This window comes from Rana temporaria, chromosome 1 (genome assembly GCF_905171775.1).
Source record: "Rana temporaria chromosome 1, aRanTem1.1, whole genome shotgun sequence".
In the NCBI taxonomy this organism is placed as follows: domain Eukaryota; kingdom Metazoa; phylum Chordata; class Amphibia; order Anura; family Ranidae; genus Rana; species Rana temporaria.
In genome coordinates this window covers 424,362,209-424,379,576 of record NC_053489.1, presented here as the reverse complement: position 1 = coordinate 424,379,576, position 17,368 = coordinate 424,362,209, and the positions used below count along the sequence as shown (strand labels likewise).

At 39.8% G+C, this 17,368-nt stretch overlaps 1 protein-coding gene across 3 annotated transcripts in view; it reads right to left on the bottom strand.

The window, feature by feature from the left end:
* Positions 1-2,071: 2,071 nt before the first annotated feature.
* PSD3 (pleckstrin and Sec7 domain containing 3) overlaps positions 2,072-17,368 on the bottom strand; it is a 703,925-nt gene continuing 688,628 nt past the window's right edge. For all 3 annotated transcript variants that reach the window (XM_040325286.1, XM_040325291.1, XM_040325297.1), the window contains one exon: positions 2,072-3,112. In XM_040325286.1, coding sequence (XP_040181220.1) covers positions 2,897-3,112 — 216 coding nt within the window. In that variant the 3' untranslated portion in view covers positions 2,072-2,896. The remainder of the gene's footprint in view (positions 3,113-17,368) is intronic.

Here is a 17,368-nt window from a genome sequence, read left to right as displayed (position 1 = left end):
TCATTAATCAAATAGCCAGTACCATTGGCTCTGGGCTGAGGAGTAAAATATATTACAGGCTGCTGAACTTCAATAGATGTATAATTTTCTTAATTATGTTTTTCTGGCAAGACTAACATTTGAGTGTTTCTTGATTGTGAAATTATATTTTACTTAAAAAATGCACATTTAACTACTAGACTTAACTAGATCTTTGCTATTTGTTTAATGCTGATCTGTAGTTTGGGCACTTACATATCCTAGCTCTGCAGAACTCCTATGTTAGAACAGTGACAGGTACATTTTTACTGGCCTCTCTCTAAACTGGACAGCAAACAGTGTAACATTGTACCAAGGTCTGGTCTAATGATCATGAGGGGTTTGAAGACATTCCAATGTACTGCACTAGCTAGTGAAAATGTGAAGTACATATCAAAATGTGCTTTGAAACCTATCAATGGTCAGGAGCCTATCAACCTGGGAACCCTTGATAGACTCCAGAAGGTGGGTGTAAACCCTCACATATACCCAGTGAAGTGAACAGCCTCAGATGATACACAGGGATGAAACAAATCCTCCTACATACGTTTCACATGTATATATGCTGTCTTCAGCTTTATATACTGTTTAGCAAGTGCCTGATTCACCTGTGGGTGTGGATTCTGGCCATACACTGTGAGACAGATGATTGAATGAAAGGCACAGACCCCCTCTTACATAGGCAGAAAAAATGCAGAGCTGTGCTGTGAACAGCCCAGCTCTCTGTTAATCTATTTATAGTGCCCACAGAGTTGACAGAGAACTTGTCAGAGGTTATCATGCTGATAACAGAAGAACGGAGCCAGAGAAAGCCAAGGGACTTAGGGCTTTGAAGAGGCATAAGAAAACACTGCATATATATGTACCCAGCTTAAATTTCATGAATGGGGTTTACATCCACTTTAAGACTGGTAATCCACTTCAGACTTAAAATCTTCTTTTGTTACGTAAGGCTATCAACACTAAGGATGACCTAATCATGCTTAGTTATGCAATATTTATTTCACTTTAGCCATATCTTCCAAACAGTACATTTATACATATTTAGAGGTATATGACTTATGCATATAAATGTAGCTTTTTAAAATTAATTTAAAAATGTACAAGCATTTGAAAAAAAAAGCATCTACTGTAAATGACAAAAAAACTGCTGTGTAGGGAAGCTGTATAATGCAAAGTATCACTTTGTTGCACATCATTTCAAAATAATCAACTAAAGTGATGGCAGTCTTGGCCTCTCATCTGTTATCCTTCTCTGAAATTCCCATAGCTATTAAAAAAAAACAAGATGTTATGCTCCAGTATTTTGTGATCCATCAGTAATTATACCCTTTAGATTCCTTTATACCCTTCATTTTGAATGAACTACAATGTTCTGAGTTGGTGAAAAAAAATAATAATACATGCCTGTAAATTACAGCTTCTTTTATAACCTGTGCTCGATATACAGTATGTCTATCATAGAACACTACGGGGGAGATTTACTGAAACTGGTGCACTCAGAATCTGGTGCAGCTGTGCTTGGTAGCCAATCAGCTTCTAACTTCAGCTTGTTCAATTAAGCTTTGGAAATTAAATCTGGAAGCTGATTGGTTTCTTTGTAGAGCTGCACCAGATTTTGCACTCTCCAACTTTAGTAAATAACCCCCTCTGAGCAGAAGTGCAAATAAAATGCGCTATAATTAGAAGTAGAAATGCTGAATTATTTTTAAAGCAAATGAGAATTTCAATTGACGGTATATTGCAGAATCTTCTGCTGTTTGTATAGTCCTTCAATTATGAAAGAATATAAAGTCTACCAACGTTATTCAGCAAAGCAGTGATAAAGTAATTGACAATAACAAATCAGATTTCAATTTACGGAGAAAATACTTCTGATTGATTGTTATGAGCAACTGCACTTGACACACTGCTTTTTTTACCTGCTAAATAAGCCTCAAAATGGCAGAGATGTATTATATGTCTAAATGTCATTTAAAAACATACCTAGACAAACATAAGCGGATAGCTGCAGTTCTGATTTGCAACTGACAAAAAATAAATTCAGGAACTAAAATTGTGTATACGGCTTTTTCCTAATGATTGAGATGAAAACTGTACAGTACATTCATAAATTGATTGGCCTGGAATAATGTCTAACACACATGAAAATCCTTGTTAAGATTGAAATTGAATGTGTTTGCGCCATCTAGTTTTGGGTAGACGGCATAGAACTACATAGACTAAAACAATATTAATACAAGTCCTGCAGCAACTAAATGGCCTATTCTGTTCAGGCTCAAATGTGCATTTGTCTATATGTCTAGTGTCAATAAAGTTGGTGCATTTAAGATACCAAAACTTGCACTGGCCCACACTTTACCACAAATTCCCTCTACAATTCCAGCACAAACTTGTCTGTACAAATCATTTAAAACTGGGTTTACAATAAATTAGTTAAAAAAAAAGAAAGGTCAATTACAGTAAACCAATATCTGCTGTATAAATTAGGTTAAAAAATATAACTTAAAAATATTTGATGTGAAGGTGAAGAGCAGTGGACTCTGGGGCAGGTACAACATTTTGTTGTCCAGATAAGTATCCCCTATGAAAAAAAGGCGCATTAATTGCTAAACCTTTCAGCGCTGGACTGAATCTACAGTGCATGAGGTGTTATAAGCCAAACTACCACACTCTGCAGATTGGGAACAAAGACATCTACAACATAGTGAGCAGTCAACAGCAAGAAGGAATGTGCAATAGAAAATGCTATCAAGCTTCAGTCAGTCACAGACTCATTTTGTTGTTTGAATGAACCACAGATAGTAACAATTGTGACAGACAATATATTTTGCTGCTCTTGCTGACTGACTTCCAGCTTATTGTCATCCCATGCCTCTTAAGTAACCTTTTGCTTGATGCTGGGTGTCTCTGGCCGGTAATCTTTCCTCTCCGAAACATTACGCTTGACCTTGGCACTGGCTGGTGATGAATCTTGAGTAAGAGATGGGCTTGAATGAGATTTCTTCAGGCCAGAGTTGTCATTTTCACCACTGCTCAAAAGCTCTTTGCCTCCTTCCTTCAGGAGTTTCACATAAACTTCATAACGGGTTTTCTATAAAAGGGAAACAATATAAAATATTTAGCAGCAGAATATAAAGATAATTAGGTAGCTGCAGCTGATTAATAACACAGGAACTGTCGAAAGGGTGAACAAAGAAAATACCATTTAACTATAAACATTCCTTACAGAGTAAAAGAGAGCAAAGGATGTGCCAGATGCAGTAACCTTTAGCAACAAATTGCAAATCATCTTCTAAAGCAAATCTGCACACATCACACAGTCAACTACAAACTGATTGTTGCTTTGGGCTACATTTGTTTTCAATTTTTTTACTACTCTTTGTATTGCCTTAATACAGGGATATGCAATTAGTGGACCTCCAGCTGTTGCAAAACTACAAGTACCATCATGCCTCTGCCTGTGGGTTTCATGCTTGTGGCTGTGAGGCCCCGTACACACGGCCGAGGAACTCGACGTGCATGGCACGTCGAGTTCCTCGTCGAGTTTTGGGATGAAGCCGCCGAGGAGCTCGGCGGGACGCCTTCTCCCATAGAACAACGAGAAAATAGAGAACATGTTCTCTATTTTCTCGTCGAGCTCCTCGGCGGCTCCATCGAGCCAAAACTGTACAGACGACAGAGTTTCTCGGCAGAATCCGGGTTTTGACCGAGTTTCTCGGTGAATTCTGCCGAGAAACTCTGTCGTGTGTACGGGGCCTCAGAGTCTTGCTATACCTCATGGGACTTGTAGTTCTGCAACAGCTGGAGGTCCGCTAATTGCATATCCCTGCCTTAATAGGTAAACCTAATAATCGCTAAAGGCAACCAGAAATAGGTGTAAACATACCACGCATTAAGAATGTGCTAACAGGAAAAACTATTGTTGCCCATAACAACCAATTCACTCCCAACTGTCATTTAGGTCTTCTGGCCTAAAAGCTATACAAGAATACTGATTCGTTGTTAAGGGCAACAAGAAAAATAATGGAATTCTTAGTATTTATATGTGAAACAGTTTCAGTCTTCAGATCTCTTACCCAATTCAGAGGAAAACAAAGGCCCTTTCACACGGGCGCCTCCGTAAAGCCGATTGTGCTTTTTCAGCTGGGGATCGGTACGCTGATCCCCACTGAGCAGGCGGATGGCAGGTCTGTGTCCGCTCCACTGTACAGACACAGTCCCACTCTCTTCCATGGGGAAATCGAATGGAAACGGACCACCTATCCGTTTCCATTCGATCCACTGGACGGATGTAAAATAGGACCCTCATCCATTTGGTTTTGGCAGACAGGACATGAGTGGATGGCCGCGGGTGTCAGTGGACATCCGCCGCTCCATAGTGAAGACTGGAGGTTTCGATCAGGTCAGCCTGAACGGACAGCCCATGTGAAAGGGCCCTAAAAAAAATGGGTTGTGAAATATGCATGGCCTTGAATTATTTAACCTCTTTATTGCTACGAGCAGGGAATGCCTCTGTTATATTTTACTGATTGACACAGTGAAAATATTGCCCTCTTTAGCACTTTTATTTAAATTTGTAATTATATAGCAAAAAAAAATACTTAGAATCAGGACCCACAGTTCTGTGTGTCTAGATACCATACATAATTAATCAATACTGGCCACTTTCACCCCTTTCCTTTCCAGAACAATTTTCAGCTTTCTTGCACTTTAAATGAGAATTGCATGGTCATACTGTACCAACATTTTTTATCATTTTGTCCACACAAATAGAGCTTATTTTGGTAGTATTTATTCACAAATCAGTTTTTAATTTTTTTGCGATATAAGCAAAAAAAAGAGCGAAAATTTAGAAAAAAAACAATATTTTCTACTTTCCGTTTTAAAACAAATCCAATAAAATCGAATTTTGTCATAAATTTTAGCCAAAGTGTATTCTGCTACATGTTTCTGGTAAAAAAAAATACTGTTAGGCCTCGTACACACGATAGGTTAACCAGAGGACAACGGTCTGAAGGACCATTTTCATCGGTCAAAACCGATCGTGTGTGGGCCCCATAGGTTATTTAACCATTGGTTTAAAAAAAAAGCAAACTTGCTTTAAAATTTAACCGATGGATTGATAACCGATAGGTCAAAACTGATCGTTAGTATGCAAAACCATCGGTTAAAAAACAGTGCATGCTCCGAATCAAGTCGACGCATGCTTGGAAGCATTGAACTTAGTTTTTTTCAGCACGTCATGGTGTTTTACGTCACCGCGTTCTCACACGATGTTGTCTACGGCATGCGCCGTAGACAACAGCGTGTGTGCCATAGACAACGGCGCGTAGGCACATGGAGCGTGCCGTTACTAACGGCGATCATGCCGTTAGTGGCGGCACCCGCCACAGCGCCGGACCCGCGTTATGTGGAAGTGAATCGGGCAGAGATGGCGCCGATGGAGGAGGTGACCGAGCACCGCTGCAGGGGGTTCGATCTCAGGTAAGTACTTCATAATGAGCTAGTATTCTATGCATACTAGCTCATTATGACTTTGCCTTGCAGGGTGTTTTTTAAAAAAAAGAAGAGGGTTTACTTCCTCTTTAAGTGTATAATAATTGGTTTGTGTGATCACAGACAGATGTGCGCAGATGATCACGAACATATGTGTGCAGATGATAATTGGGACATATGATTTTACCGTTACATGTGGAGAAACAGGTGTTTTTACTGTGTGGGGACATGTGTGGGGTGACAGTGTTTTGGGGACATTGTGTGTTTACATTGTGTGGGGACACTAGCCCACGTGTCAGTGTGTAAAAAGCTGTAAAAAACAGCTCATACTCACTGATCACCGGCCGGCTGCAGTGATTCGCTCTCCTCTCCTCACTGACAACTTGTGAGGAGAGGAGAGCCAATCGCCTAGCAACCGGCTCTCTATTAACATCACATGACGGCAGTGATTGGACACAGCCGTCATGTGATCAGGAGGGCCAATCACAGAGCCCCCCTGACACGAGCGCATCGGGATCGCGGCGCTGCGCAGGCACACGCACGATCCCCCTCCTTCTAAGGGACGTTCCTAAACATCCACTTAGAAGGAGGAAGTGCCCAGCCGGCCATATATGTGCAGTGGCAGGGTGGGAGGTGAATATTTAAAACAGACACACAGAATTCATATTCATATTCACTCTTGTATGCAACCTATGATGGTGTTATCTAGGGTTTGTTATATTTCAAAAAGCCTATTGGAGTTGAAAGCAAACATCAGATAATACATTGGCTTTCAGCATCATGAGATCACCTCTTGTGTTTTCCACTGCACACAACAAGACTAACCCTTCCTGTAACTACAATGCTCACACTAAATCCTAACTTGAACTGAACTCTTCCTTTGTATACTCACCTCTTTGCTCCAGGATTATTTTGGCTAAAGGCCAACCCTATTCCCAAGACTAGAATCCACTGAATTGGATTACAGAATATGAATATGCATTTGAAAAATTAGAAATACTGGTTTATTCTGAGCAGACAGTTACACGAACAGCCAGCTGATAAATAATGCCCCCCATGTTCAGGAGAAGATACTCAGCGATACAATCACTGGATAGTAAAATGCCATCCCCACTCTTCATCAACAATAGCATAATTCGTGTACCAGGTGGGTCGGTGGGTGAATAAATAACCAGACACCTTTAATTCTGATACAGAATAGCTGAATCTCTAAATCCATAAAGACCGCTTTCCTGCTGTCCAAATAAAGCAAAATAGTTAACGTCTACGTCGGCTTTGTGCAAAAGTATCTTTATTGCTTACTGTTATGTTCAAGTTGTGGCCCAATGACTTCTTTTCTTTTTCTTACAGGAACAAAGAGATCCAGAAGAACAATCATATTTAAATGCACTTAGTTTCATGGGGTTTAAGAACAGTCATCACAGCTAGAGATACCTGGAAAAGCTTTATAGCTGTAGTTGGTGCACTTTACTGCACTGCCAATGAATGCCTGAGCGTGCATTCAATCATCATTTTTAATACAAAGGTGCTCTGCAGCAGCTAATCTTTCTCTATTCATATGTGTGAGACTGAAAGTTCCCTCCATAAAATACATGAGTGGAGGATTCAGCAGGGAGTAGTGAGGGGGCGCGTTTCAAATGTTTTGCAAAATTATTTTATATAACCTTTTCGTTGTTTTGGATGGTAACATTTTTGAAAGCTATGTCAGGTGCAGACAAATAACACAGAAAGGTCTAAGCAATTGACATTTTTATACACACCTCTTTAAATTAGAGTTTACAAAAAAGCTATAGATAGCAATGTATAAGCAGTCAATAATTTTGCAATCAAAAGGTTGCAATAAAGGAAAATAGATTAGTACATCCCCTCTCCTATACACTGAACTCAAGTCACAGACTACAACAAGAAAGGAAACTGAAAAAAAAAAAGCCATTAGCGGTATGGTGAGATAAAGGTGTCTAAAGCCCCATACACACAATCGGAAATTCCGATGGAAAAACTCAGACTGACTTTTTCCATCGGAAATTCAGACCGTGTGTATGCCCAATCTGACTTTTTTCCGAGGAATAGAGAACATGTTCCCTTTTACTCCGATGAAATTCCATCGAAATTCCGATGTGAGTTTGGCCGGGCAAAAGCCAATTCGTGTGTACAGGGCATAAGAGCGTTCCATTAAATAAAATGCAATCATAAAGAATGGCGATTCCCATATTTAAGGAGCTGTGGCTTATTTGCACATGACTTTATGTATTAGGAGAATATATCTTTCTGTCAGTTGATTTTCCTGTTAGGCAAATCACTGAAATAATAAACCCCTGAGAAATACGTGTGAATGACTGCAAAAAATGACCTTCTTGCAAACCTTCTATTGCTGTCCTAAGTTGTTTTATCTACGGCCCTCCTTTCCTCCCATAATGAGTGCGCCCTTTTCCACCCTTCAACTAAATACTGATTCTGTGGCAATCTCAGGCACCTGAAAATGATATCCTGTTCAAGAATGGAGAGCAAAAGTGCTGTTCCAATAAGGGTCCATTGTCATTTCCAACCTTGTGCTCCATCAGTCTAGCTTCTGGATATAATTATAGAATGATGCTGGCAAGCAGCCCAATAGAAATTTCAAAGACCCATTTTAAGAAGCAGGTTATCTTTTTGGTACCTTTTCAGTACCTTTTACACATTTATAAATTCTGTAGTGAGTTTGTTAAACTCCTGCAATCTAGCAGTTCATCATTAGGCAGTTTAAGTTCATGGAGTCTGAGAGGGGTTTGTAAAAGATATGGATATATGTGTTTTTTTTTAAATAATGATTGGTTCTATGGTTTTTAAATATTTTAAATACAAATGTGTCAATTTTTTTTTTTTTTTATCTTTAGTTTTTATTAAAGAAATATGTAGGATGAAATACACATACACTGCATTGGTAATTACAAATTTTGTGCAGTACTAAAAACTTTACAGAAACATGGTACATATGTAAAGAGGGGTAAAGGGGGTACAGAGGAGGGGAACCTATGAGCGTTAGTGCTGTCAATAAGAACATGGTAAATTTGTGGGTGACAAGAGCTTTGAGTGGAGAAGTAAGTCCTCTTCGAGATACCTAGGGTAGGCTGTACCCTGCCTCAAACGTGTCAATTTGACAACCGCAAATATATGCCTCCAGTGAGTGAATGGACAATTTCTGATTGTTCCTTTCAATTCTGGAGGAGATATCAGTTACTGCACCACCAGAGTACTTCCAGCCAGCTGAGCACAGGCTGCACAGGGTGTGGGAAATCTAAATATGAAGATGCTCAGAATAATGAGATCTTGCATAGGAAATTTAACCCAGTGTCATGCTAACACAATATACTGTACATATGTATGACTTAATAGTCTATGTCCAGAAAAACATAAAAAATCCAAAACGCATTGAATTTTTGTTAGGGAGTGGAAAGTAATTTTAGGACTTAGAGAATGGATTCACCTCTGACTAAACCATGCACATGAATCTTTGATCGTGTATGAGCATAAAAACGGAATGTCCCCACCACAGTATTAGGCCCCGTCCACACAGGGGAGGCTCTATTGGAGTGTGCCTGCTCAGCAGGTAATCTGTTGGCTGATCCCCGCTAAGCAGGCAGATAACTGGTCCGTGTCAATGCCAAAATGCAGAGCAGACACAGCCCACTCTCCTCTATAGGCAGTCGCAGGTAAACGGACCACATGTCTGTTTACATCTGACTGCCAAACGAACCGATTAGCCAGACAGATGGGGAATGCCCTATTTGTCTGTTTTAAAGGGATCAGATGTCAATGGGTGTAAACGCACATGACTGGAGGATCCGATCGGGCTCGCCTGAAAAACTGACATAGGATATCAGGGAACTGGAGGAAGTGCAGAGAAGGGCAACCAAACTGATACGAGACATGGAGGAGCTGAATTATGAGGAAAGATTAGAGGAACTGAATGTATTCTCTCTTGAGAAAAGGAGATTAAGGGGGATATGATCAACATGTACAAATACATAAGTGGTCCATGTAGTGAACTTGGTGTTGAGTTATTCACTCTGTCGTCACAGAGGGCCTGTCCAGTTCAGTAGATTGCTTTAAAAAAAAAGCTATGTATATAATATAACTGGATACTAACATTTCTAGCTAAAGTTGATCCAGGGAATATCTGATTGCCCCTTGGGGGAATCAGGAAGGATTTTTTCCCCCCGCTGGAGCAAATTGAATCATGCTTTTCTGGGGTTTCTTGCCTTCCTCTGAATCAACTGTGGGTATAGAATTGTGTATAAAGAATTGAATAACCCCCCCCCTCCTTTTATTGGTTGAACTGGATGGACTTGTGTCTTTTTTCAACCAAACTAACTATAAATAACTATATGTAAAGTGGGCCTTACAGAATAGGGGCAATCTGTGTAGAAACAACTTACCAAATAGCAGTATGTTTCTGAATTGTGAGAAGAAACTGCAATGTCTGGATGCAAACTTAGGGAAAACAAAGAAACACTATGCAGACAGTGGGGGTGATTTAATAGAGGTAAACACAATGTGCACTTTGCAAGTGCAATTACACAAATTTTTCCAAGCGCTTAGTGAATGTAGTGAAGCTCTGCTGATTCCCATCATCCAATCATGTTTATGCAAAACTGTGTTTTTTCTTTCTTTTTCTTACACCTGCTTGGGATTTCTTTACAAAGTGAAGCTTCATCACATTCACTAAGCTCTGGGGGAAATTAGTTGTTGTCTATGTGCCTTTAGTAAATCAACCCCAGTGTCTCTAATCAGAATCAAACTTAGGAAGCTGTAAGGGAAGTGTACTAATGACTTCAGTGATGAGCTCAGACAAGCTCAGATATTGATTGAAACCCCACCTAAGCTATCCCACCAGGAAGCCATTACCACATAGAGCCAATTGTAAGCAGCTGAGGCATTCACATGTATACACATCCATTGTGGTTGGTGAATTCCCTGGCTGTGGGCAGGAAATGCCTCCTTTGGTAGGATAGCTCAGTCCAAACACTCCTCAGCTCATCCCTAGCGTTTACCTCTTCCAAGCATTACAATTAGCGTGCACACATTGGCTCGGATTCACATGCATCGGCGCATATTTATGCCGCCGTAGCTTATCTCTTTTACGCTACGCCGGCACAGCGCACAGAGGCAAGCACTGGATTCACAAAGCACTTGCTCCCACTCGCTGTTAAAGATACGCTGGGTTTCCTCGGCGTAAGCCAGCGTAGGTGGAAGTGGGCGTGAGCCATGCTAATGAGGCGTGACCCCATGCAAATGATGGGCCAAGCGCCATAGAAGTACTTAAAATGAATGGCGCATGCGCCGTCCCCTGGGCGCATCCCAGTGCGCATGCTCAGAATCACGTCGGAACTACTCCCTAAGATACGTTGAATCACTGTCTACGACGTGAACGTAACCTACGCCTAGTCATATTCACGTACAACGTAAACGACAAAAGATACGACGGCTTGTGTTCCCTGGTCCATACCTTTGCATGAGTTGCACCTCCTATATGGGGAAATCACTTTACGCCGGACGTACGACTTACGCAAACCGCGTATATTATGCACCGGGCGCAACTACGTTCGTGAATCGGCGTATCTCCCTCATTTGCATAGAAAATCAATGGGAGCGGAAAATGCGCCCAGCGTAAATATGCGACCACGATACGACGGCGTAGGCAAGTTATGTCGGTTGTAGGAAGCCAATTTTTAGGCGTATCTTAGATTGTGGGCACGGCGCACAGATAAGACAGCGCATAGATAGACTTACGCGGCGTATCTCGAGATACGTCGGCATAAGTGCTTTGTGAATCTGGGCCATTGTGTCCCTGGAGTCGATGCGCGTGCCCGGCAGCTGCGATGACTGCCGAGCACCCGCGATCCCTCGTGACAGAGCGAGAACTGGGATGTGTGTGTGTAAATACAGATCACTGCCATTACTAGTAAAAATAATAATAATAAAAATGCCATAAACCTATCCCCTATTTTGTAGATGCTATAACTTTTGTGCAAACTAATCAATATAAGCTTAATGTACGCTTAATATATGTAGACGAATATATATATCGGCCTAAACTGATGAAAATTTTATTTTGGGGGATATTTATTATAGCAAAAAGTACAAAATATTGTGTTTTTTTCAAAACTGTCGCTTTTTTTTTGTTAATAGCGCAAACAAATAAAAACTGCAGAGGTGATCAAATGCTACCAAAAGAAAGCTCTATTTGTGGGGAAAAAAGGATGTCAATTTTCTTTGGGTACAATGTCACACGTCCGCGCAATTGTCAGTTAAAGCGACGCAGTGCTGTATCACAAAAAATGGTCTGGTCATTAGGGGGGAAATCTTCCGGGCCTGAAGTGGTTAAAAACAAGCTAAATATCAATTATTTGTGTATTTGTGAAGTAAATTACGCTAACTTATATTTATATAAACATTTTACCACAACTGATCCTGTGAACTTGTTACTCAAAAAAACAAAAATATATACATGTGTTTATGGTTATTAATTAATGTGCAAACAAAATAGTGTGCAATAAATACCAATGCAGTGCCCTGTGCCAAACTATAACATGAATCTCTCAATCCATCAAAAAAATTTAAATAAATCCAAAAAAAAAAAAATCAAATATGCTACTGTTGCAATCCACAGATTGAATATGCCCCAAGAAATCAAGAAAAATGTATTATATATGAAAAAAAAAAAAAAATATATATATATATATATATATATATATATATATATATATTAATTTTGTTTCGTATAAAATGCATTTTTCTTGCTTTCTTGGGGCACATTCAATCTGTGGATTGTAACAGTAGCATATTTGAAATTTTTGGGGACTTATTTCACATTTTTTGATGGATTGAGAGATTCAGATGTTATTGTTTGGCACAGGGCACTGCATTGGTATTTATTGCACACTATTTTGTTTGCACTTTAATTAATAACTATAGACACATGTATATACTTTTTGTTTTTTTATGTAACAGGTTCACAGGATCAGTTGTGGTAAAATGTTTATATAAATATAAGTTAGCGCAATTTACTTCACAAATACACAAATCTAAACCCAACCTTTGAGGTTGCATTTTTATTGCAGCAAGACTTAATAAGAATATTGATATCATCTTGGCACTGGTAACACACAAAACTTTTTCTAAATATCAATTATTAACTATACTACTTCTCTAATGTAAACATCTAGGTCTGTTAATGTAGAAACGAAAACCAGAACAGTAAGTATGCTCCAGAGAAAACACAGAATGTCATTTTAGGGCATAGTGCTATACCAAACAATAAAATCTTTTTTTAATGCGACTTGGCAGTCTCCACATGCAAGGCTTACCGATATGGCCATGAATGATCTGTATGCTCTCTGACTGTACCCTGGATGCAGACAGATAACTGACCTATGAGCCAACCAGCTTCTTGGGATACGTAAGGTTTGTACCTCCTAGCACCCTCATCAGTATTGTTCAAAAGATTCAAATCAAATAAATGCAGAAAACACAAAATAACCCAATTTGACATTTTAGGCTGGATTTACACCTATGCATTTTTTGTGTTTTTTGTATTTTTCAGATTTGCACTACAGAACGTGTTCCATAAGAAACCATGTTAAATGGACTGTAGTGCAAATCTGCAAAATGCACTAAAAATGCATAGGTGTGAATCTAGCCTAGATACCTTAACAAATACCAGTAAGCATGAGCCAAAAAAAGTCTGGTATTTAATATCTGAACCAGTAGTGAGAACAATAAACCTGGTTTACTGGTTCTTGCTACAGGCAGATACATATTACAAGCACAGTCCTACCTGTGAACAGAAAGGGGGAAAAAAAACTCCATTCTTAAATAAGCTCTTACAGAAAGCACGTCTTTGCTAAGATTTAATCTTTTGTTCTACTATTAAGCGTAGTGTTGCCAACCATCATTTCATGCTCATTTCTCAACCAGAGGAGCCTTTACACAATTCCAATGTTCTGCTGAATTGTAATAGTTTTATTGATTTGCACTTTCTCTTGATATATAAAACAGCTGCAGTTTTCCAAAGTGACTAAGGTAATATGATGATTTGATTCCACAGCTGCTTTGAGGGAGCATTTAAAAACCATTTCACATACATGAAAGGATGCTAATAAAAGGTGAAAATGTGTTGTTATTCTGCGACTAAATTGAATTCTTAAGAGAAAATAGGATGGAAATTGTATAAAGCATCCCTAATAATTAAAGTGTATGCATACATACCCCCCAACCAGTTAAGATTCAGCTGGACTTTCCAAGGATTTAAACATATTCCTGAGGGCCCACAGATTTGGGCCTTGTCTCAGAGCCAGCTGCTGAAATACTTTCTCAACAATAGCACTGCTGGTTGGAGTGATCTCCTGCCCCACAGAAGCTACATAGTCCTAACAATGATGTTATTGCACAGGGGTGTGGGACACAGATCTCAAGCTCGGGTAGGTAATCTCTACTCAGTTTAACACTAGTGAAGATACATTTACTGCCAAATTGGCTCACAAGTGTTGTAATATTATTATAGATGTGTAGGTATTTAAAATATTGTGGTATATGTAAGGCACAGTATATATAGTGTCGTATTATTGTGTTATAGGTCTAAAATTGATCAGGCCGGATTTGGAACCTGTAATTCAAAGAGACAGGACAAAGTCTAATTTACACATCAGACTTGTAATTACATGTTACACATCAAAAGAGGTTTGTCTATTGTGAAATAGGCAAAGACAGGATGGGTCAGTTTTTACACATCAAACCAATCAAACAATTACCCAGATCACATGCAATCTAATTACTTATTAGAGGGGGCTTATTAGTATGTAAGAATGCATACTAATTAGTGACTCCGGCTGGAGTCATTTACCTGCCACTCTAAAAGACAGGATGTATTTCCTGTCTTTCAGATCAAAGATGACCAATCAAATTGCTCAGCTATTCAATGAACAAGCAATATAATGTTGGGAGTTCTGGTTATCAGATAGAGAATATGTTCCCGGTATATTCTCTGTACAAACATGAAGGCACAGATCGAGAAGTGGAGAGAATATATATATATACTCTCTAAGATGAGACTTTGAATTACTTTGCAGGACTCTTGTATCATCTGTGGAATTTGGACTTTGTATGTTATTGGAAGTTAATACACTTTTGCGTTCTCAAGTTAACAACTTAATTTATAGTCATCATACTAACATCTAAACATCAACTATCTAACTGGAGTACTGGGCACTATACTTCTATATCACTACAACAAGTTTCACTGCTTTGTTAGCTATTTAGTACCATAACTAGTAGGCCTGTCCATTCAATCTTATGGCTATAGCAAATACTAATGCGCCAACACTGAATCACCATGGAGGATGCGTGAAGAAAAAAAACATGCTCTGATCTTATTATCAGCTGCTCTGAAATCAACTGCGATGTCAATGATTCAGGTACACTTAAAGGAGAAGTACAGCCAACACTTGTTTGGCTGTACTTCTCCTGTAGATCGCAGGAGTGCAGATCGTTCTACAATCCTGTTACCCATTTTCAGCAGACAGCGGGCTAAAGTCTACTATCGGCTGATGTCACAGAGCCGGTCCAGGCTGGTGCAAGATCGTGACAATATGGTCAGGATTCACCCACATGCCTGGACCGGCACCCAGCTCAGCCTCTAAGCAAGCCGATGAGAGCCTGAGTCGGCTTGCTCATGCCCCCTCTACAGCCCAGCAGGTCTTTCTTTCCTTTTTCATAGTATTGGCTATACCCTACCCTTCAACCATCCCAATATCCTCAGGAATGTCCCAGGGAAACAAACAAGACCCTGAATATAAAGCTTTTGCCAAAAAAGGTTTTAAAAATATTTACTCTGCTCCGGCTACCATCGTTTCTGGGAAGCACAGATGATGTCACTGTGTCCCATCAATGCCTCCTAAGAAAACCAGGCCCTCAGAGTCCCACAAGAATGAGCTCCAAATTCATTGCAAAGAAAGTCAGGGCAGATATGTGTATTTTTTTAGAACTTTTTTTAAGGGTTTTCTTTTAATGTAACCTATTTGTAACTGGGGAGGCAGGAGGTAAGATAGGATTCTGACAGTGGAGCGGAATTTCCTATTCAATGAAAGGCCCACTTTAAGTCCCATGAGTTGCAAAATTAGACTCTTGTAATGGAGTGCTGAATCTTCCAAAGAAATCACGCCAGTGGCCTAATTTAACTGCTTCCCGACCAGCTGCCAGAGTTATACTGCGGCAGTTTAGCTCCCCTGGGCGATCCGTCATAGCTGTACGCCGGACACTTTAAGACCACTTTTTTTACCCAAAATCTGTAGAAGAATCTGTACATATCGGCCTAAACTGATGAAGAAATTCGTATTTTTTTAATTGCGGGACACCCACTGCGATCGGGTCCGCGGGTCCCGCAGGCGCGGTCACCGAGCTTCGGACAGAGTCGCAAGCACGCCGTTGGTAGCACGCTCGCGACCCATGGCTGGGCTCTTAAAGGTGCCCAGCCGTGCCATTCTGCCGACGTATATCATCGTGCGGTGGTCCTTAGGTGGTTAAACAAGAAAGGTGAAGGCTACAAGAAGATCAACAAATCTTTACTTTCTAGTCAGAATTCTGTAGATACAGAAATTTAACAAAAACTTTAACCATCTCACAGAGACATCCAGGCCATCAATGGCAGTTAACACCTTGACAGGAGAGTCTTATGATGAGAAGGGTAGAAGACTACTAGAACTCTGCACTCTGGAGTGATGAGCACAAGATAAATGTTTTTGGAACTGATGGCTTCAAAACTTCATGGCAACGCAAAGGTGATGGCTACAAAGAAAAATGCATGGTGCCTATAGTGAAACATGGTGGCAGCAGTGTCCTTCTGTGGGGCTGCATGATTGCTGCTGGTGTTGGGGAGTTGCATTTTATTGATGGTATCATGAATTCACAGATATACTGCTCTATACTGAAAGAGAAGATGCTACCATCACTCTGTGCCCTTGGTCGTTGTGTGCTTTCCAACAAAACAAGGATCTAAAACACACATCTAAGGCCACTGTTGCATTTCTGAAGAAGAACAGGGTGAAAGTGATTTAGTGGCCAAGCATGTCTCCTGATCTGAACCCAATCAAACACCTATGGGGAATTCTGAAGAAACAAGTTGAGCATCACTCTCCATCCAGCATCCAGGCTCTAAAAGAGGTCATTATTGAAGAATGCAAAAAGATAGATGTTGCAATAAGTCACCAACTTATTCCATGCCTAGAAGACTTGGTGCTGTCCTTACAAATAATGGAGGTCATGCAAAATACCAGATGTAGCAGTTTTAGTTGTGGGGTGTATTCATTTTTGCATCAGCTAATTAAAGTAAAACTTAAGATTTTGTAATCTAAGTTATATTATTAACCTTACGTTTATGTAATGGAGCTAAACAAATGTTCTGTAAGACTCAATTGTGTTAACATTTTAGAAATTGTTCTTGTGCCATTGATTAAATTCTTACTTTTTAAAATGGGTGTACTCATTTATGCTGAGCACAGTGTATATATATATATATATATATATATATATATATCTATATATATATATATCTATATATATATAAACACTATACTGTATTACCAAAAGTATTGGGACACCTGCCTTTCCACGCACATGAACTAATGGAATCCCAGTTTTAGTCCGTGGGGTTTAATATTGAGTTGGCCCTCCCTTTGCAGCTATAACAGCTTTAACTCCTCTGGGAAGACTGTCCACAAGGTTTAGGAGTGTATCTATGGAATGTTTGACCATTCTTCCAGAAGTGTATTTGTGAGGTCAGGCACTGATGTGGACGAAAATGCCTGGCTCAAAGTCT